The 21,144-nt window shown below is 36.0% G+C and overlaps 1 protein-coding gene across 6 annotated transcripts in view; it reads left to right on the forward strand.

Moving 5' to 3' along the window:
* Window positions 1–21,144, forward strand: part of PPP1R13B (protein phosphatase 1 regulatory subunit 13B) — a 69,057-nt gene that overhangs the window by 31,965 nt on the left and 15,948 nt on the right. For 5 of the 6 annotated variants that reach the window (XM_040599742.1, XM_040599740.1, XM_040599741.1 and 2 more), the window contains exons 4-7: window positions 431–498; window positions 17,978–18,079; window positions 19,131–19,305; window positions 19,695–19,891. In XM_040599742.1, coding sequence (XP_040455676.1) covers window positions 431–498; window positions 17,978–18,079; window positions 19,131–19,305; window positions 19,695–19,891 — 542 coding nt within the window. Of the gene's footprint in view, window positions 1–430; window positions 499–1,190; window positions 2,483–17,977; window positions 18,080–19,130; window positions 19,306–19,694; window positions 19,892–21,144 lie in introns of those variants that run through there. The other variant, XM_040599746.1, reaches the window with a different exon arrangement.

Here is a 21,144-nt window from a genome sequence, read left to right on the forward strand (position 1 = left end):
TGAACCATGTGTGCAAGGCTTTTTAATTAATCGTTGACCTATGGATCAATTCATAAATTAAAGTTGTTTGTAAGGTATTAGAAAAGGTTCCTCTACTGTATTAATTTATAATTAATTCAACTGAAGGTACTGCTTGTTGTAGACATAGAAGTATGAAACGTTAGTAGTCACACTCGCTACATTCCCTTTCATGACATCTTTGTCATGACAGCTGCATGGCTGTACTTTGAACAGAGGATGTCTGTGAAGTAAATGCTTTATTTCTGCTGACTCCACTGCCTACAAAGAATAACCTAGTAAGAAGGGGTTGGGACTAGCAGAATAAAGATATATAGGCAAAAACTTTATATAAAAAATTCTGGAAAGGACAGATTCAAGAGTGAAAACAATTTGTGTTGAAAACTGAACTTTACACTTACTTTACTTTTAGGTGGACGTCAAGCCCAAAATCAAAGAAATGGCATAAATATACCTGTGGAGAAACGTACAGAGAATGGGGTATGTAATAAATCCTAAAGGTTTTGGATCAATTCCACTCAAATATTTGATGTTTTTGAAATTCTTTTTGTTCAAGCTCTGGTATGGTGGGAACTGGTGGAAAATGTAAAGACCTTGTTCTGTTTAGATTGTTTTATTATAAAGTGAATGGGAGAATGTGGCTTTTTCATTAATGAAACTAAATTTTCTGTCTAGAAATACACTTACGTGATCTGGGAAGCCGCTGGAGTCTTATTAATTGCTGCATTTTTTAATCTGTCTTCCTCTGTCTTACTCATCCTGTGTGGAGCAAAAACCAGCTACATTATTGTTTCATACTAGTATTGCCTCCAGACATCTTTCCTTGTTTGATTTATCTCACTGGTATTGATTCACGACATAGCCTCATGTGTTAAAATATGAGCATATATCCATGGATTGGGATGTTTTCAGATGGTAGAAGGGGTTGCATACCCCCTCAGAGCCACCTATTTATACTGGTTTTTACACACTTAGTTAATTTCTATGCCTTTTTTTTTCCTTTGACTAAAATATTACTAGGTTTCTAATTTAAAATGCATATTACATAGCATAGGCAACCTGTTTGGTGGCATTCAGTGAGTCCTGGCTTGAACATTCTCTCTTTTACAAGTAAAATGTAGTGCATTACTTCAAAAATTACCATGGCTTAAAAACCTACTGAGCTGGAACTCACTTCACTTTCTTCTCTGTCTTCTCATCCTCAATACTAATGAAGAGTCTACAGAGCATATGCTGTTCTCCTTTGCTCAGGGTCATTCTGCTGCCTTGAATGGGGCACTGTAGCTATAGCTGACTATTTTTAAACATTTTTAAATTTCAGGAAAAAGACCTGAGCTCACCAACTCATAGTTGTATTGTCTCTGTGAAGCACTGTCAATTTCCAAATGTGCATAGGGCTCTTTCTCAGGGTAAAGTAGTGCTTAAGAAAAGGTTCAAAAGCAAACAAATCAGGTTTTTCAAGCTGAGATGTCTTGAAGAAAAATGGAACTAAAATGTTAAAAATAATTGTGGAGATTAAACAACGCTGTGCTTGTATATTGCCTGATAATTGGCATCTAAAATTCACACATACAGAGCAACAAAGTCATTCAGTCAGTTTGCAGCTCTTAGCAGCTTGTTTTGTGTATGGCATGTGGGCCTAGTGGAAGGAATGTTTTTGCCCTATTCAAAACAGTTAATCATGTATTGCTTTCTAAGTTCCTTTTCTGTAGAGAACACTAACATATCCTCTGCTGCAGGATCCATTTATCCTGCTTCCATTGTCATACTGACAATGTAGTGAGATCATAGTGCTATAATGTGCTAGGGGAACGTAACTCTTTCATGACTGCTCCTGATCTATTCTTCCATGTAGGTCGTAGCACGTATACTTCATTTGAGACACTAATATCTTTGGAAATTAGGACTGGCATGTGCAGTATGCCTTACAATCTCACTTAGCAGCACTGAAGTTTATGATAGCATGGCATTGTACTTTAAATTTGCTGTTAATTTTTACAGGTGAACTCAGACCTGATAACTTGAATAACACTGCTACCTTTGTGCCGTTCAGTATATATGGAAAAAAAAAATTTAGCCACAAAATTAAAATTTGTTAGGGAACTGATCACTTTTAAATGGACATTCAATAATTTCCTAAACCTGGTAAAATACAAGAAAGACTAAAACCTGAAGGGGTTATATTAATGTAAATTGTGGTGGGGTTTATGTGAAAAATGGTACAAATTAGGTTTTGAGTATGTATAAAACTAAGATTTTTTTAATTGTGCCAAGTTTCAAATCAATGGGGGAGGGGGAAAAAGAGGTGGCTTCAGGATCAAGGATTTAATCAGCTTACACTTACGTAATGCATTAGGCTTATTCATTGTTACTGGCATGCTGAATGTTAGACTAGCCCTAAAGTCAATACAAACCAATGGAACACTGAAGACTGCTCAAATCTTACCAAATACTCTGCATTCAGGTATATCTTTATTATGTGTATTGCTTTAATGATGAAATAATTGCTTTTTACTTAATACCGGGATAGAGCTGAAAGTGTGATGTGCATATAAAATTTTGAGTGTTTGCTTTAATGTTTGAATCAATAGTCTTGGAAAAAATGATGGGCAATCTGTCTGGAATTCAATTTGGTTAATTCTATTAATTGGCATTTTGTCATATGCAGTAGGATTTTTTGCTCTTTGAAACTATATGTGCTTGATTAGCAATTATTAAATAATTGTTAGCTTGAAATCACAGTATATAAATGCTTAAACTTCATTGGATTTTTAACATTAAATCTTTATTTGGAAAAAAATATAATAGGCTGGGTGTCTTCAAACAGTGAAACATGCATTGTTGTAAAAAGAATACTTACCTGCAAGTGCTCATCTGAGAACTTTGCATTCTGCATAACAAAGTCTAAAGGAAAAAACTATGTGAGGTTTTGTAAATTGACAACTTGTCTCACTGCTGAGGTAACCTTTTGGGGTTTGCTGTTGTTTACAACTTTCCTTCTTAGAAGTGGAATTATGCTGTAATCAGGGCCTGATCTGTTTCCGCCGGTACCCAAAGGTATAGATATGTGGAGATAAGACTTACATAACTGAAGATTTCCTTTTGCCAAGGAGATTGGACAGCGTGTCAAGAGGGATTCTCTTCTCTGATAATAGCTGCCTTTTCCTCCTCCTCCTTTCTTTTGCATGTGTTACTGAGCCAGCTGGACTTGAACACAAGTTGTAACAAGAGAAATTCTTATTAAATATCGGGGAAAATGTTTTCTTGGTGAGAGTAATAGACATCGGAACAGACTGTCCGGAGCGTGTGCAATGTCTGTCTAGCTGAATCAAGTCCTGAGCAGTCTAAACTGCTCTGAGCAAGGGTTATTGAACCGGGTGACTTCCAGAAGCTCCTTTGTACCTAATAATCGAAGAATAATTTCTTCGATTCTGTGATCGGTGGCCGTGAAACAGTGGTCATACGATGCTGGGTCTTGTTTGCTCCCGTATGTCCTATCATGATCCAACCGTCATTCCATAGCGGCTGCAGTGGTTTGGGAACAGTGAGTTAGAGCAACTATAGTTGTAACCACTGGGGGTCAGTGGTAGCCAGGACAGGGAGGGACCTAGGAGCCACCCGTCGTGGTGCAGCAACCAGTCATCAACAGGAAAAGTGGATCAGAGGTGTGCTTAAAGGAAGTCCCAGAAAGAAGACTGACCGAATGATGACAGTTGTCCGTATGAGAAGGTAATCGGATAACCGAGAAGTTTATTGGAGATGAGAAAACAAGAAAGCAGATGCAGTTCTGGAGGGAAAAAAGATGGGGTGCTGGAACATGATGGAATTAAAGTGTGTTGGGCTGAGTAGGAGTAATTAGTGTAATGAAAAGTCTGTATACATAGATGATAGTCATTTGCTGTAGTTGCTTGGTTTGAATTATTTTTCTAATTGGGAATTTACTTGGAGAGAATAAAATATGAGGTTGTGGTTGCCTATACCATTCTCTCTTTAACTTCTTGTTATTTCTAGTAGTAAAATTAGAGAGACTGATATCAATAAGCTTTTTTTTTGATGGGTAGTGACTGAAGCTGTTGTCAAGAAATACAAAGTGGAACCTGATTTTTATCTCTCGCTGTGAAATCTGTGTTAGCTTTATTAAAAGAAACTTATCTAGAGGAAGAAAACTTCCCCATCATCCCAAACTGGAGAATCACACTCCTGTAAATCTTATTAGTCTTGAAGCTGTGACCAGTACATAAAATTGCAAATTAAAATTTTATGCTGATTAGATAACAGAACTGAAGTTCACTATTTCAGTTTAAGTGGCTCAAATCAGGCTTTTAGCAAGATTTTTACACTGGTAGTCTAACTTTTAGCATCAAGAGACTCTTTCATGCTGGGGGAATTGCTCAGGGAAATTCCATTAACAAGTAGGTTAAAATGTCTAGAAATAGACGGAAAGCAGTTTTTAATAGTACTAATTTAACTTACAAGAGCCTATGGTTGCTGACAGAGAGCAGAAGCCACGTGATGCAGTCAGTCTCTCTATCCTATTCCATCGTGACAGTAGTACAGCTACAGTGCTTTCAAGTTCCTGTGGTATGGCTTATCAAATTCTAGACTTAAGAGTTTAGATAGATTTACATGTGATGCCAAAATCCTTGAGTGGAATTGTATGTTCATTAGTTCTAATGATTTGATCCATACAAGTGTGACCAGATAAAAAAGCATTAAACATCTATTATACATTTTGTCATTTATTACACTTATGACAGTTAAATATTTTAAAATGTGTTCTAAAAAGCATCTGATAAAGAAGTTTCAGAGATGGCTGATTGAGGGTTTTTACAAGTATACTTGCACAGGTAAAAATACTTCATGGTTTCCTTAGCCTGTCAGGCAAACATATGACAATCTAATTGTAAGGAAAAAAGCGAACCATTTTTTTAAAAGAAGTAGTAACCTCAAGAGATGAGAAATACATTATATGGGCTTGGTTGAAGTTTCTCATTTGAAATATTGAAGGATAAAGAGCTTAGTCTGGAATAGTTGTTCTTCAAACCTCAGCTGCAAATTCAATTTAATATAAGCTTGTAAGCATTAAGTACTTTCTATTTGTAACATTTAACAATGTACTTGGAAGAGGCTGCCATTCACATAAGACAGGTCTTAATCAAACTTGTTTAAAATGAACAAATAACTATGTCAGTCTTGGAAATCTAGGTTCTTTCAGGGGGCTCATAGCAAAGTCTGAGCAAATTCCATTAAAAGATGATAAAAAGAAATTTAGGCGCAAGGAATTCAAACAGTTTGCAGAGCATTCCTCCCCCCCCAAGAAATTTTCTTGTAGGCTTCCTGGTATATTTTGACCATGTAAAAAAACTGGTAATTAAATCAGATCCAAGTTTTCCTCATTTTCTGCTGCAACTTTCTCTGTTGCTTTTGTTAAGAAGACAAAAATGATTGTATCTACTACTTTTACAGTCAAAGGAGTTCCCTCATCTAAGACATACATTCCTAAAATTATTTTTCACTAACAGAGAGGGGAGCCTTGCTGCCCCTAGAGCAGCCTTCTGCACTGTCAGATATCTAGTTCAAGCCCTGGGTCAGCTTAATAAGAGTTTGGATTCCCCTCAGACTGATACAGTTCTTTGTTAAGTCTGTCTGAAGTGTTTTCCAGACAGCTGGCAGTATCCTGCTCTTCAAAAAATAGAAAAGCTAATCCAACTAAAGGACTTAAGGGAAAAAAAATTAAATTTGGAAGTAAAAAAAAAAATAAATTACAGTCTAAAGCTAATTTTCATGCATACAAGTACCTTTTGAATTCTTGCTGGACTAGAAATCCCAGTCTCTTCACACCTCAGTAAAGGACAGCTATGTAGGGTAACGTCTCTACAAGACTATTAACTATATGATCTCATAGAAAGAACTTCTATGAAACTGTAGCAAATTCAGATAGTCCTGACTTTGTACCTTACTCTGAGGCCTCTTCTAAACTTTTTAGGCAGAATCGCATCTGTTTTGGACTTGGAATGTCATAAACAGTGTTTTGACATGTCCTGTGTAATCTCAAATAGATTTCAATCCATATGGACAAACACTAGATGCTTACATTTGATGAGAATAATTTTATAAGTTTCATCAGGCTTATTCGGTGGTAATTTTCCTGTTACAATTTTAGTTATGATAGCATTAGTTTATAACTAATGTTAGCTCTTAATATCTGAATTAATTTGTGAGGAATTTAAAGATTGACTAATTGGCAACAGGAAATACCCTTGGAACACTGCAGGAGGGCTGTTTTCCTCCTTATCTTCGCTATGTCTTTACGTAGTTTTTAATCTGTCACTCTAGATACCAAATACCTATCTAGATAGCAATGGATATGAGACACACAGTATACAGACACTTGTACACACTCGTAACACACAGACTTTGTAGTTCTGCTGCCCTTGTGGGCATCAAAAGTAGCTCTGCTCAAGAAGTTACAGGGAACGAAGATGCAGTTTTCTAGTCCGTAACAGCCAACAAGTGACTTCCCATTTTGCAGAGACGGAAAGCCTTGAACTGCACCATTTACTCAAGCTACACCTTTAATTCCCACTTTTACAGATCTTACTGCTTTTCCTGAGGCACGGCTTTGCAATTTTACACCAATAATTAGTTGCAGATCTCTGTGGAAGGGGGACGATGAGAAGTCCTGTCTGTTTGTTTAACCTCTATGGTATTTATTTTCATATATTTGTACCGTGAACATGGAGCAATACAATTTACTCTTTTTTCCTAGATTTCTAACTAAATGAAACGTGGAGAATTGCCTCCAGTTGTCGCTGCACATAGAGATCCTGAGTTGCTTGGCCCTTATATAAAGGTAGAATAGTTTAGAATAAATGAGTGTTTCAGCTGACGCATAACATAATACACATTAGCTCATAAAGTAAACGTTACTTAAAGAGTTCACTTGTTGTTTTTCATGGAGTATTGCTGTGCTTTCACAGTCTTTACACTGGCACTGTAAACTTCAGTGCCTTTTGTCACAGTTGTATCCTTTTGCAGTCACATATCAGTTTTAATTAAGCCAAATATTTTAATATTAAGCTATTGTAAGGAAGATGGGACTTGCCTTTTCCTTTATTTCTGTAGTTCCTTACACGACATAGATGATTACATTGACTGTGTCAGTGCAGAGCTCCAAGAGCTTAATTGTGAAAGCTTGAAAGTTTAGAGAGTCCCTCTGCCTCTCTGAGCAGCTTTCATTTCTGAGCAGGAGACTCTTCTGGTACCTATAAGGCCAACTGTTCCTTTTCAGGCCACCTTTAGAATTCTGTCTTTTATGTAGCCATGTCATCTGCAAATTAGTGTTTTCTCTCATCTTTTCCACAGTCTCTGTGTTTTTTCTTGTGCAGTGCTACTGTGGCCTCCTTTCTCTGACACACCTTTCCATGTTCACAGACTTGTTCATTTAGTTTCCTGTCCATTTCGCCTTCGGACACCTAGCATAACTATTTCCCAGCCGCATGTTTTTCCCAGGCGAGTGAACCTTTCCATTTCTCTATTGTCTCTGCAGCTGCCTCCAGATCCAATTGTTGTTAGGTTTGTTCCCCCTGCAGTCTTCCTCAGATCAAAGCGAAGGAAATGAAAGTCCCTCCAGCTAATTTAGGAGCAAGGGAGTTGAACTTGTTTTTCTTCTCTTATTCCTACTGGATGATCATACTCTACAGCTCATACCTTTTCTCGCTTGCTAAAAATAAGCCTGTTCTTTATGCAGCTGGAATATTCACTGTATTGTGCTTGGACATACAGTTCTTCAGTGTCCTTATGGAGACCCATTTGGCTGGATCTCTTGTCTAAGTGCACTGAATCATGCTTGAATGACTTTCTTGAAAGAACGAAGAGAGGGTGAACTTGCATGTCATTCTTGAGTTTGACAAGGTAAACTATAGCTTTTTATGTTTGTAAGCTTCCACAATATAATAATTTTTAGATACAAAATAAATTGTTAATGGGGTTTAGTATTTTATTTTATGTTTAATATTTAAAAATCCTTAGGTCTAGGTTTTGGCTTGCTGCAGTCTTCTCTGACTTGCAGCTTCTTGATTTATGCTATTATATGCTTCAGCTTTTATTGCTGGCTCATGTATTCATCTTCCAGCATGCAAGATTTAAGAAAGACCTGAAATATGTAGGGAAAAGCATACAGCAAACACTGGAAAGGTTATTTGCATGAGATTGGGGTATCTATTCTGACTGTACTGTTTGCCTTTTATCTTAGGCAGTCTCTGTTAAACTATTTGTTAAATTTCAGGTGGAATGTTTTTTTTGTCACTTTAAACAGTAACATTAAATACAAATAATGATGATTTTCCTCTGGTTTTGGGGTATTCAGTTTTTGCAGTGAGTTGGTAAGACTACAAAAATACAAATGGAACAAATAATTCATGTGTTTTTAAAGCTAAATTGTCTGTATTCTTACATTTCCAGTTTAGCCTGATAACTGCGAAAGAACTCTGTTGCTCAACATTTTCTATTGAATATGAAAAGTGCAATGAATCAAGCTGATTGTAGTTGACAGCTGGCTTGATCTTGCCATAATTAGGTCTTTTACTTCTGGCAAAATCCACTAGCCTTTTCCGTTAGCTGATTGTTGATGAATGGAGAGAGACAGCTTTTCATATTGATAAAGAATTTGGGGAAACCTTAATTTCATGTGGAATAAGACTGAAAAATACCCTACCTCCTGTTGACTGCATTAAGCCAAAAAGCCATGCAGGAACTCATGAGATGTGTACAATAGTTGATATGACTTGTTCACAGCAGTTAAATAATTAGTGTACACAGAAAATAACAGAAACATGGAGCTGAAGCATGTTAATGCAACACAAATGTTTACAGCTGATGGGCACTGCCATAAAATAAAGATGTGCTCTTTTAAAATTACATGGGAAAATAGTGAACAGGTAATTCATTAGTTTTCAAAATGTTATGTTTACACTTTAGTGGACATGTTATTTAAATACTCTGTAGCTTTTGCACTTTAAATGATTGTGGGTTTCATTGTCATGTGCCTGGAATGCAGACTAGTTTGGGGTTTGTAATGCCTTATCTTTGAATTGAAATTCATAGTTTAATCAGATTTTGTGAGATGCATTTGCTGTCATTTTAAGACCTTTACCAAAAGCTCATTACTTTGTAATGTCATGGTCAATTTTTGCTTTTAACCACTTAGGTTTTATGGGAAGCGCAAGTTGAACACTGCGTTTCACAATGTATCTTTCAGTTACAGGATGCTTATTTTCAGTACTTGTGTGGTTTGGAAATGTTTTATTGTACTGTTCTCATATAAACAATATTATATTACCACAGAAAAACTTAGTATTGAAACAATTAAGGGAAGAATGAACACACATTTGATGCTAAAGATGTCACTCAGACTAATAAGTGCATCTTAACCATACTTAGCTATCCTATCAGATTAAGATGTTGTTCTTCTCACAGACCCAGAAAAATATAGTTCCAAGACTATTTTTAAAGGCACTTGGATAGTGTTTTCAACATATATTCTAACAGGCCTGTTATGTAAAATCACTCTTGTGTGAAAGGATTGGTATTGTAAACAGATATAAAGTTTTGTGCACAACTGATCTGTTATTTCTATAAGAATGCATAATTTTTTTAAAGATAATTTACTTTTATATGTGTATGAGGTTGATACTTCAAGTCAGCTACTGGCTATTTTAGCTGATACTAAAGTTAATATAAACATGCTTAAGATTTCTGTGGCTCTTTAAAAGTGTCTGCAAGGCCAAGGAGGAAAGTAGTATTTTAAATAATTGAGTTCCAGATACAACTTTCCTATATTGTAGATGTGATTATAAGGAGTTTATTTCATATGTAGCAGATGTTCAATATATGCTTAAATCCATGTTTAATTTTGAAAATCTATTTTGACATTGTTTTGATTTGTGTTAAGTTCTTCCTTTTCTTAGCAGTTCTGTGCAAAACAGCCTCAGTTGTGAGACTTCTAAGAAAATAATATGGGAAAACAGGAAATCTGGAGTCTGTGGCTTATGCTGAGTAGACTTCAAACATTTTATTAAATAGAGTGACTTATTAGCATCAGCAAGTTGGAGGAATTGCTAACAAGGTAGTATAGTTTGAGAGATGTTAAGATTTTATCAAACATAGCTAGTGTGAGATTTTTCAGCAAATTGGGATGTGGCTTAAGTGTGTTTATCCTAAGAAACTGTTACTGTATGTATTTGCACAAATAAACCAACACTTTTATTATATAAACTTCTGAGTAAAGTTACCAGATTTGTAACGTTAATTTCTAGAGTATTTGATTATCAGGAGATAGCACATGCTAGACATGTTTTTCTTTAATTCCCAATATTCTGGTTGCCTTTTCTGGGTATAATTAGCTTGTTCTTTTCCATTAAGCTAAAAAAGGCACGTGCTGTTATCATTGGATTCTTTAAAATGGATTTCTGCTATCGGCATATTTCTGACCCAATTAAAAAAATGCAAGGCAGAGCTGTGGATAAAGCCATTAAACTGGAAGTAATGTCATCCATGTTGAGATCAGCAAAAATTCTATTTTAGCTTAAATAAAACCAGATATTTTCTTTTGTGTTTTTATAGTGTTATATATGTGTTTTCACACGAAATTTTCTAATTGTCTTCGTTGTACATGGCACTAAGATCAGGTTTCATGGAAAATGTGATCAAAATCTATTAGAATTCTTCAATTTGGTGATATATAAGGTTAGTGTGTTTCAGAAATGTAAGGAGATCAGAATCAATCATCTTCAGCATATGCTCCATCCTGCGTTCTCCTCTCATACTCCTCAGATAGCACAAGGAGGGATATTTTGTATAAGACCTATTTGATACAGAACTGGTATAATAAACTCCCATATCTTTCATCTGTTTTCCCCATCACTACTGTTGTGCTGAGGACATGTACCTAAAGTGTGTGCTGCCTCTTCTTATCAGCAACCTTTAAAGCTTTGTTGCCAACTAAGCTAATTAAAGCATCCCTGAAACTACGTTCCTTTGAATGAGCCTTAAGGAAGAGAAGTACATGTGACTGATGGGCTTCTGCTGCTTGTGTCCAAGTTAGCATGGGAGAACTAGGAAATCTTTTGCTAGATTCAGCAGGCAAAGCAAGCTTGTTCCTTTCTTTCTTGCTTTGGCAATTTGGTAGTTTGCAGCCAGAGCTGTAGGTCTTTCTTTGCTGTAAATGTGGCACAGAGGAGGAAAATGCCCCGGTCTGGGGAGGCAGAGCTCTGATCCCAGTCTGGAATTCACTGGCTAGGGAGCACTCCAACCTACCCCTGTTCATTTTACGGTTGTGAGTCTGCTTCATTCTGGGAATATGCTCATTTATGTAATACACTTCATTTCTTTTGTCCACATGCTTATATACATAGTCCCAGACCTGTCAGCTCTGTGTTTGTCGTGTGCTATATAGATTTCTGGGGTTTGACAGCTCTACAAAGGTAAATTCCTAGTCTGGAGGTAAGTTTTGTATTCCCTCATTTGCCCTAGGAAGGAACCAGCAACTTAAAACTGCTCTGGATCATGGACAGTGGAGTCTTGCAGTGCAGTAAAAACCGAGTATTTACTTTAAATTTCTATGTTGGCATTTCAAGCCTGTTTTGGAACAATTTGCAGTACCTTTCTGGCCTTTGCTGTCCTCTCCTATTAGGCTGGTGGAGATGATGTTTTCTTTTTACCATGGCAAAACTGCTTGGCTCGTTAATGAATCCCACATGGGGGAGTAAATTCTTTAAATCATGAGCCTGAAGGAGTTGCTTCTTGGATTTCTCTCTGTTGTAGTTTCTGCCTCTAATTCAGTACTGGTCTTGTCCTTGGTCTGTGTTTGGGCTTTTTGGGTGCATGGGATTTTGGTTTTGTGGAGTCAGTGGGTGTGTCTGCCTCACCAGCCTTTGGTTTGCTGGTGTTGTCCCAACCTGGATTAAATGTGAAAGAAAACAAGGGTTTTTTTTCTGGCTGAGGATATGGTTACCTTTACCATCGCAAATGTTTTGGGGAGTACGTGTATGGAGGACTTCAGAGGATTGCTTTTTTTTGGGTTTTAGCCAAAAAGGCCATTTAGCCTAAAACGTTCCTTATCTGTACTACAATTTTGGAGTGACAACCTATGTAAAGAATAAATAAGTATAGCTGGGTTGCAGGTGGGATATATGCCACATTGTCTTTAGTAGCTGTTCTGTATTGCCTTGTCAATAAATTAATAGGCAGTTGAAAGTATTGGGATACAGGCAGAAAAAACTTGATGGGTAGCGTTTTTGATGGCCAAAGTCAAAACCAGCTATTCTGGGCTCCAAGGCAAAAGCTAAGACGCAGACTTTCTCACCTCTCTGTACACTGTTAATTACATTTTATCTAGATTATGTTGGTAAATTGGTGGTTTAACCTCAGAATCATCTCTGACTGTAAGGGAAGGGTGGGCCAAAGTACCAAAAGAGAAGCCGTAAATGAGGGAGTAAGGATAGAGATGATGGTGAATGGTAGGAAAAAGACTAGAAAACCTGTGAGAATACACATAGGAGAAGGTGGAGATTGGCCCATTTCAGGAGGCTTGAGGTACTTGAACCTACGCTTTCTAGTGTAGGGTGTTGGGAAGGGAACTGAAGAAGAATTGCGTGGGAGATGGGTGTGAACACCTATCTTAAAAAGAAGGAAGAATTAGATAAGGGAAGTTAATGACATGGTGGCTTTTGCAAACCTAGAAAAAGATATGAAGAGACAGTGTACAGGAAATGACTGGTAAATTCTTGTATGCTTTGGTTTTCTTTTTCAATTAATTGGTTACATTATGCTTTATACTAGCGATTTTGAGTGGCTAGGTGCTGCTGAACCTAAATGTGAAATTGCCAGTCATTATGGTGGCCTGTATAGTTTTTGAATATTTGTTGTTTTCCTTTAAAGCTCTTATTTCTGAAATCATAAGTGTCTCAGGTGTGGATTTGGTGTACGTTTCATCATTATTTTCAAAGTAAATTTCTGTTCTTACTAGTGAAAACTTAGAAAATGATCAAAAATAAGTATCTTCATGACTTAGATGTGGAGGCAAAGAAATACATACAATCAAATCACATCCTAATTCTCATACTTTAAAAAATATTCTATTCAAAAACATTGGTCTCATGTTTTTTTATTTTAATATTGACATAATTAGATTCCTCTTAAAAGATAGTTCTGATGGGGGTAAAAGCAAAAACCCACTGGAATTTGCCCTTACTGCTTACATGTATTGACTACAGTACACTCTGCTTGTCAAACGTTCTTGAGTTCAGGTGCCATTTTTCATTTAGTATTGTGGGTTGCCAATGAATAAGATGTTTCATAATAGCTCAGCAGCATGTAGGCTGAGGAGTTTGTGATGATAGACAGAACAGCATAGTGTGACAGTAGAAAGAAATGAAGAAGGAATGAGAAAATGAATTTTCAAAGTGACAAGACTAATGTGGAGAGCTAAATATTAAAGGAGGTTCCTTTTCTTAATTAAATGCCTACGGTATGACTTGTTTTGAGGCTGCTTGTAAACTGGTTCCCAAACTATTTAATTACTACTGTACTATTCATCTCACCTGTCTTAAAAATATTAATCATCAAATGGTAAAATATTAGCTTGTAGTAGGAGGGTAATGTCAGAAGCTGAAACTCCAGTTCATTACAAATTCTGTCTCTCATCATGACCTTTTAAAGTGCATGCTAAACAAAATATATTTTTTTTTTTTAGATTTTTGCCAATATTAAGACAATAGGGAATACAGGTGTATTCTTGTTTCCAAGACATACATAATACTTTCTTAGCGCCTAATGATGCAGTGTTTGCTCTATAGCATTTCATTTAATTCATCTCTACGTGTAAATGCTTCTGTGAATCAATGGAAAGAAATTTACAATTCAGCAAAACTGTCTGCTTTGATGTATCACCATGTAGCAAATGAATCTGTGGAATTTGCAGGAGTAGATATTTGTAGTGGCTTTTTAGTACCTCCTTCAGAAGGCAGTTCTGTAGGAGGTAGGTTTCTCTTGCTGCAGGAGAGAGGAGGAGGTCTGGACCTTAAATGTGATAGGCTTGTGTTTGTTTTGAGAGGTGAGTGACTTCATGGATGAAATTGTTAATAACTAGTATGAACAGCACAAACTTAAGAATCCAGGAAACCAACAACCTCATTAAAGAACTGAGAAAATGCAGTGCTCTCTTTGCCTTGCATAACCTGAGGTTCTGAAGAAGGACCAAGACTGACTTTTTTCAGTGGTGTTTGCATGCAAATGGTTAAAAGCAGACTCAACTAATATGAGACGATCTGCACAAATTGATTCAACTAGATCTCGGCAAGAGCAAGATTCAGTGTTTTTCATGCTGTTTGGAAAACAATGCTGTCCTGTTTTGGAGACCTGAAAATAATTGATTTGATGTTAAAAAGGAATTCTGCTTGGTCTGTTCACTTGGTTTGCCATGTGGATGAAAAAGAACAAACTGCGAGTGAAGTTACAGGTTTAAAACTTTGTTTCCTCAGCTGTCTCTTTTCTTTCCTAAGTACAGTGTGGTTATTTTAAGTGGAAGGGATGCTTACTCTTGTATTCAGTGAGGTAAACATGAAAAGATTTCTCATAGGGTGTTTGTATTTAAATGCTTAATTAGCACTGTTTCCTGTGTTCTTGTGCTATGCCATGTATACAGGTTTTAAGACATTACACTTTCGAAATGGGACGTTTTACAGTAGTTAATAGCTTGTTCAAGGAGAAGCTAATATTTGCATTCATCTTATAATTAATCTTCTGTATTTTACATAATACAAATGCCATAATTTTCAGGCGTTATAAGATATACTTTCAAATATGCTTATTTAAAGCAGTAAAAATTCTGAGCTTTTGGAACAAACTGATTTTTTTTGTTTCTGGTGCTTTTACAAACCAATTTCTTACTGTCATTGTGCATTCCAGGTTACATTTTTCATTTAGAAAATCCATAATTTTCACTTGGTGAAATGGCCTTTCTACTTTGAAACATGCACAACCCCTATACAGATACTGCTTTTTGAGTCTGGATATATTTTAACAAGACTTCTTAGCAGAATGAAAGATCTCTGTGTTTTGGACAGTGTTATACTGGAAATTACTACTGGAAAGAGAATGAGCTATCAATGTTGTTAACCTGATGATCAAAGCAGAAAGGAGGGGGCAGCATTGGGAAGACTTTCATAGCCTGATGCAAGATGGATGTTTTTGAAACAGAGCATTTGTGTAGTGAGAAAATACTATCAATTGACACATGCACGCCGCCCCCCCCCCCCCCTTTTTTTTTTTTTAACTTCTAAAATCGGTGATCCAGATGGAAGCCTTCAAACCACTCTGAGCCCCTTTCAAGAATTACTTAGAGTCCAGCAGAAGTGGATGTAAAGGTTTAGGTTGTTCTGGCAGGAAGGTTGTGCCAAAGGAAATCAGCAGAACCTGAACATGTTCTGGGCACAGCCTCTGTTTTTCTATGTTATTATTTTTTTGTCTCAAGAGAGGACGTTTTGTTTTGTGGATGGCACTTGGAAAAGCTTTCTTACTTTCTTACCCAATTAGTGCCTTTCAGTGTGTAATTAATAATGTCTCTTTGATTTATTAGCTGATGGCCATGAGTGTGCACAAGTTATTTGGCCTTAAAGAATATTGGGAAGGACTTTTGTCAGTCATAAGTCATGTTAATAAAAATATTTACTGCTAAGTTAATTTAAAAAAAAAAAATTAATTACTGTGTTCACTAATAAAGTGTTGAAATAGAAAATCAGCATTTTGGGTGGATTTTACCTTTTGTTCTGGTTCCACTATTCTGTATAGCTGTAACTGTAAATAAATACATGGATGATCTTTTAATTACTTCTCTACTATAAATAGATTTCATTATTGTTGACTAGTAAGAGGTGTTTCAGATGTAGTATCCATTAAAAATTATAATTTCACTCCGTAATTTATCCAGTAGGAAATGTTCAAAGAGGGACAATAACTTTGTCTAAAAATTGTAGTCTGACATGTTTGTCATGCATCTAAGATGCAGCAGCTTTAAGAGTTAGTGTTCCAAATCTGGCTTATTTTAGTGACTGACCTTGGAGTGCATGTCTTACCTAAATAATTGTATGCAGAAACATAAAATATTAATTTGAGTTCAGATAGTTTAAAAAAGGGGGAAAAAAGAAGAGAGAGAAATCTGTTATTTTAAAACAAATAGTGTTTTCCTTTTTTCTCTGAAGCTTAAAGAAAGAGATTTATGTTATGCATTTGTTGGAGAACTGATAAATTACTTAAGTAGGAATGTGATGTAGGAATATGAGACAAGCCATTCAAAGTGGCTGAGATACTTTGGTATCAACAAGTTGTTAGAGGAGAATTTTATTTTTCTTGAAGTACGAGTATTGCAGAGGACGTGTTGGACAAGGATCACTGCAGGACTGCATTAGATGTCGGTAGGGTGGGCCCAGAAAAGCAGAGCAGCTAAACCAGCTTTTCTCTGGAATCTGCTGCGTGATTGATTGGGGTGGGGAGGTGTTCCAGTGTTTTCTTCACACACACCCACCCCTTTATTTTTGTATGTCTATAAAACATTTAGACTCCATTCCATTTTGTAAACGTTCAGCTGAAAGAGTTTTAGTTATCAATCTATCTACAACATTTATTCTCTTTGCTTTTTCAGCAGTATTGACTATATTGGGCATAGGAATTAATGTAATTTTAATTTGTTTTACTAATAGTGTAGTTGTAGTTTGGTGAAAACACTGCATTGTTCATTGAATTATTACAATGCAGTAGTCCAGCTTTTACACTGATCCAATAAATTGACTGAGTTACATGTAAATACCTAGAAGCAGATGTTGGGCTATTCTGAACTTTACAGCTTTTCAGCATAATTTTTCAAAGGCTGGTATTTTCTTTCTGTGCAAATTAAAAAATTGTGGTTAAACTGCAATTCTAAAGTTGTGGGTTTGGGTTTTCCACATAGCAAAGCATGTATTTGGCAAGTGTCAGCTTCTGAAATTTGTCTTGTTACACTGCACTCTCTCTCTTGTGATTGCATGGTAAAAAATGTGGTTGAATTGAAGTAATGTGATGTATAAATTTAAATTATAATTGTTGATAGGACTATGAATATACTGAAACAATGCATTAATTTGTAAAATCACTTAATATTTGGCCTCACATGTTGTCATAGCATTATCTTAATTTAAAATAATTTTCAGTAATTGCCTCTCTACCCCAATTTTTTAAAACAGTCGTTAGTTTTGAAATGCAAAAGGAATAATAAAGCCCCACCAATGTCTCCTCTTTGACAGTTTGCTCAATAATAGCCACTTCCTTATACAAAGGGCATTAACTTTACTTTGCTTCACTTTGTACAGACTTGTTTTTCACAGATTCTTACCTTAAATGCTCCAAGCAGCCAGGAAATTTCATCATCTTGGGATGTGAGCTTAGTGACAGCCTTTAGCTAAGGGTTCTCCTGTGGTCTTGTCTTGCGCTAGGTAAACAATGCTAACCACCGGTTAAAGCTGCCAAGGCAGTTAACTGAAAATGTTAGGAAAGAAGCTTCATGTTTCTCTGCTGTTTAAAATAGCTGTTTGTATGTCTGTTATCACATGTGCCATACCAGTACTGTGTATGTACAGTGCAGTGTTAAATGTAGTATAGAGGCTTTTTTCTGTTGTGTTGTCTTTTAGTGTCTTCTCTTTCATCTGCTTTTCCACTTTTTGCTTTTTCTGTCCCTGGTATATGCATGGTCTGTGTCTTTTCTTTCTGCTCGGAGGTTCCTTGCTTTTTCAGAGGTGTCCATCATTATTCTTCCTCTGAGGCCTGGGGAGGAGGCTTTAGCCTTCCTCTGAGCAGTGGGGATTTAGCTTCTATACTCACAACACCTAATACAGATCAACACACTAATGTAGCATTTTGTGTTATGCAGGTTGGAAATCCACGGGTTGAGCTCACTCTTTCTGAACTTCAAGATATGGCTGCCCGACAGCAGCAGCAGATTGAAAATCAACAGCAAATGTTGGTTGCTAAGGTAATAATTATATACAGATCATAATAAATACAAATTCTCTTCAAACACACACAAGCATAAATTTCATGGATACAGAAAAACACACTAATTTGTTCTAGATAAGCTCAAGAAAGAGCTTGAGAAATCCATTGCTTTACCAGTTTCATCTTAGCCTAGGCAATATAAAACGTTTCAATGTAAATGATACTCTTAACAACCTATGTCAAGCGAAGTCATCTGTCTTTATAAATAAACATGGCTACATTTTATTTGTCTCTTTTGTGAGGCCCACTTTATGATCTGTGATAGACCAGGCGTGACTCTGTGCTCATCTTCGGTAGCTCATTTACTCCAGTATAGTAATAGTGGTGTGAGATGATAATATGCCCACTTCATATATATTCGTGTATTGCATTTCCAAAGTCTCCGAAATGCAAGAATCTTAAGTATGTTTTCAGTGTGGGGAGTGGGTTTAATGTTTTTTGACGTTGTTGTAGGTGTTACAATATACGTTATGCATTGAATGCTTGGAGTAGCTAGGAATCAACTTACCAGTTCTGTTGTTCTTTCTTGATGGAAATAATGTAGAAAACCAAACATTTTCCTTGTGTGCCCAGCAGAGGGACTGTTATTTAGAAATGCAACATTACCTTACAGTAGGTCAACTTGTTTAAAATGGTCTGTTGGACGTATTTTTTTGTCTTTTTTGGGAAGCTGGGTAACAGCATTGGAAGTTCATTTTGCAACATCAGGAAAAGTGTTAATAGTGTCAGAAAACAAATGCCAGAGGAAGATTCATGGATGTGTTTGAATGAGTATTCAGGCTAGGGTTGTGTTTGCACACATACGTAAATCTGATATTTGGTCTAAAATTTTTTTGAATCTCTGCTCTAAACCAGATTTGTTAATGTTAAGAATCTTTCTAGGAAGACTGATACATTTTTATTTTTTTAACTAAAGACTAACTTTTCTAGTTTCTGGAAATAAAAAACCCCACTGATCCATGACGGGCTATTCTAAGTTAACTTTTTGTCTAAAAAAGTACCTCTTGTCTAAAACCTCATTTTGTCAGGAACAACGTTTGCGTTATCTGAAGCAGCAAGAACGTCGTCAGCAGCAGTCTGTTTCTGAGAGTGAAAAGCTTCAAAAACTTAAAGAACGTGTTGAAACCCAAGAGACAAAGCTGAAAAAAATCCGTGCCATGAGGGGGCAAGTGGATTACAGCAAGATCATGAATGGCAACCTGTGTATGTGGAATTTTTAAATAATTTAATTTAATTTACTATTCACTGCGTGACTAGCAAATAATACTATGCTACTAGTCAATATAGCATTGAAGCAGGATTTCAGAATGTTTTTTGTTTTACAGAGGGTGCCGTGTTTCTATGATATTCATATATGATGTCACTTTTTGTTTTATTTAGTCAGGCATAGGGTCAGAATAAGTCTGTGCTCTAACTCTATTAGGAAATATTATTACTTAGCAAATTCCCAATACATAAATATTTTATATGTGCATGCATGTACTAGATTTAAAACAATTGTGTTGTATTTATCAATACCTGTAGAATTAAAAAGTTAACAACTTCGGCTTTACTAAACTCTGTTTTGTTATTTTTTATCTTGTTAATTTTAGCAACAGAAATTGAGCATATAAGTGCCATGTTCCAGGAAAAGCAGCAGGAGCTACAGGCTGCAGTGTTAAAGGTGGATCAGCTTACTCAGCAACTGGAGGATTTAAGGAAAGGGAAACTGAATGGGTTTCAGTCTTACAATGGACAAATGACAGGACCTGCAGCAGTAGAACTAAAAAAGTTGTATCAAGAGCTACAGGTAAGTAACGGAGAGATGCTATTTGGATGATAGCTGTAGATTTTATAAAAGCTGAATTACTGCTGTTACAGGTGGCCATTTGGTTCTGTGATATCTCATAAAAGTAATGTATTGGAATGATGTTGATGTGTGAGTTTGTAGTTAGCATATAACCTCTTTTAAACAGAATGTCATTAGCTTTGAAAACTATTTTTGTTGTTGCTCACACACATAACTATACAAAGTATGCAAGTGTTCTGAAGGGCATTTCTCAGCCTCTAATACTGCAATATTGAATGTTGACATCTAGTATTTGTTTTAATCTCTTAAAATTTTTTTTTTTCATTTTGGTCCTTTCTATTTTGCGGAGAACTACGTGTAGCAGGCTCAGTTAAATATCATCTTAACTTGGAGACGTGACTGTCCAGTAAATAAAACCAAATTTAAAGTATGTTGTGAAAATACAGCTATAATGTTTGCAGTAAATAAACAATATTTAACAATTTTAATAAACAATATATAAATTCCATAAGAATTAAATAACACATTGTAACAGAATCGTCAAAAATATGTGCTGCACTGTATTCACTGCACCATATAGTGCACTGTAGCTGCAGTATATTCACACAGTATTCCCTGTATCACTATCATAGGTCTTCCTCCAAGAAGATAATTACATCTGAAGTGTAGCTCTCACATGAGCAATTAAATACTCAATTGACATTGAAATTTTCTCCAGTTTTTATGTTTGAAAGTTAAGGAATACTTAATTGTGTGCCAAGGTATCGGGATCTGAAGACATTTTTATTTACTCATGTACTTTATTGTGATCAAGAAAACAACTCTAATATATATTTTAAATTAGTTCTGCTCATTTCTTTAGATGAGCAAATACAACATACAAATTAATCCATCACATTTTCATTAATTGGGAATAAAGAACCTTTTTCCCCTTTCCCCATTTTTACAAGGCATATCTGCCTTTTGAGTATTTCTAAGTGCAAAGATGCTCAGAAGATAAAAATTTCTCTTGTGCTTCATAATGATCCCATGCAGGTTTTTTTTCGCATGTAACATTACCATGAAAATTGGAACACTGAGACAATACTGTCAGACTTATTGAAGGTATGAAAACATGCCAATGGGAAAGCAAGAGAAATAATTATACAGACTGTCATGGTTGATTTAAACCTTAAAGGTAATCCATCCCCTAATCTACTGCAAACCTGCTGTGAAGGTTTCAGTTTAATCCCCATATAGAAAGGAAAATCTGT

Source organism: Falco naumanni, chromosome 7 (genome assembly GCF_017639655.2).
Source record: "Falco naumanni isolate bFalNau1 chromosome 7, bFalNau1.pat, whole genome shotgun sequence".
Taxonomy (NCBI): domain Eukaryota; kingdom Metazoa; phylum Chordata; class Aves; order Falconiformes; family Falconidae; genus Falco; species Falco naumanni.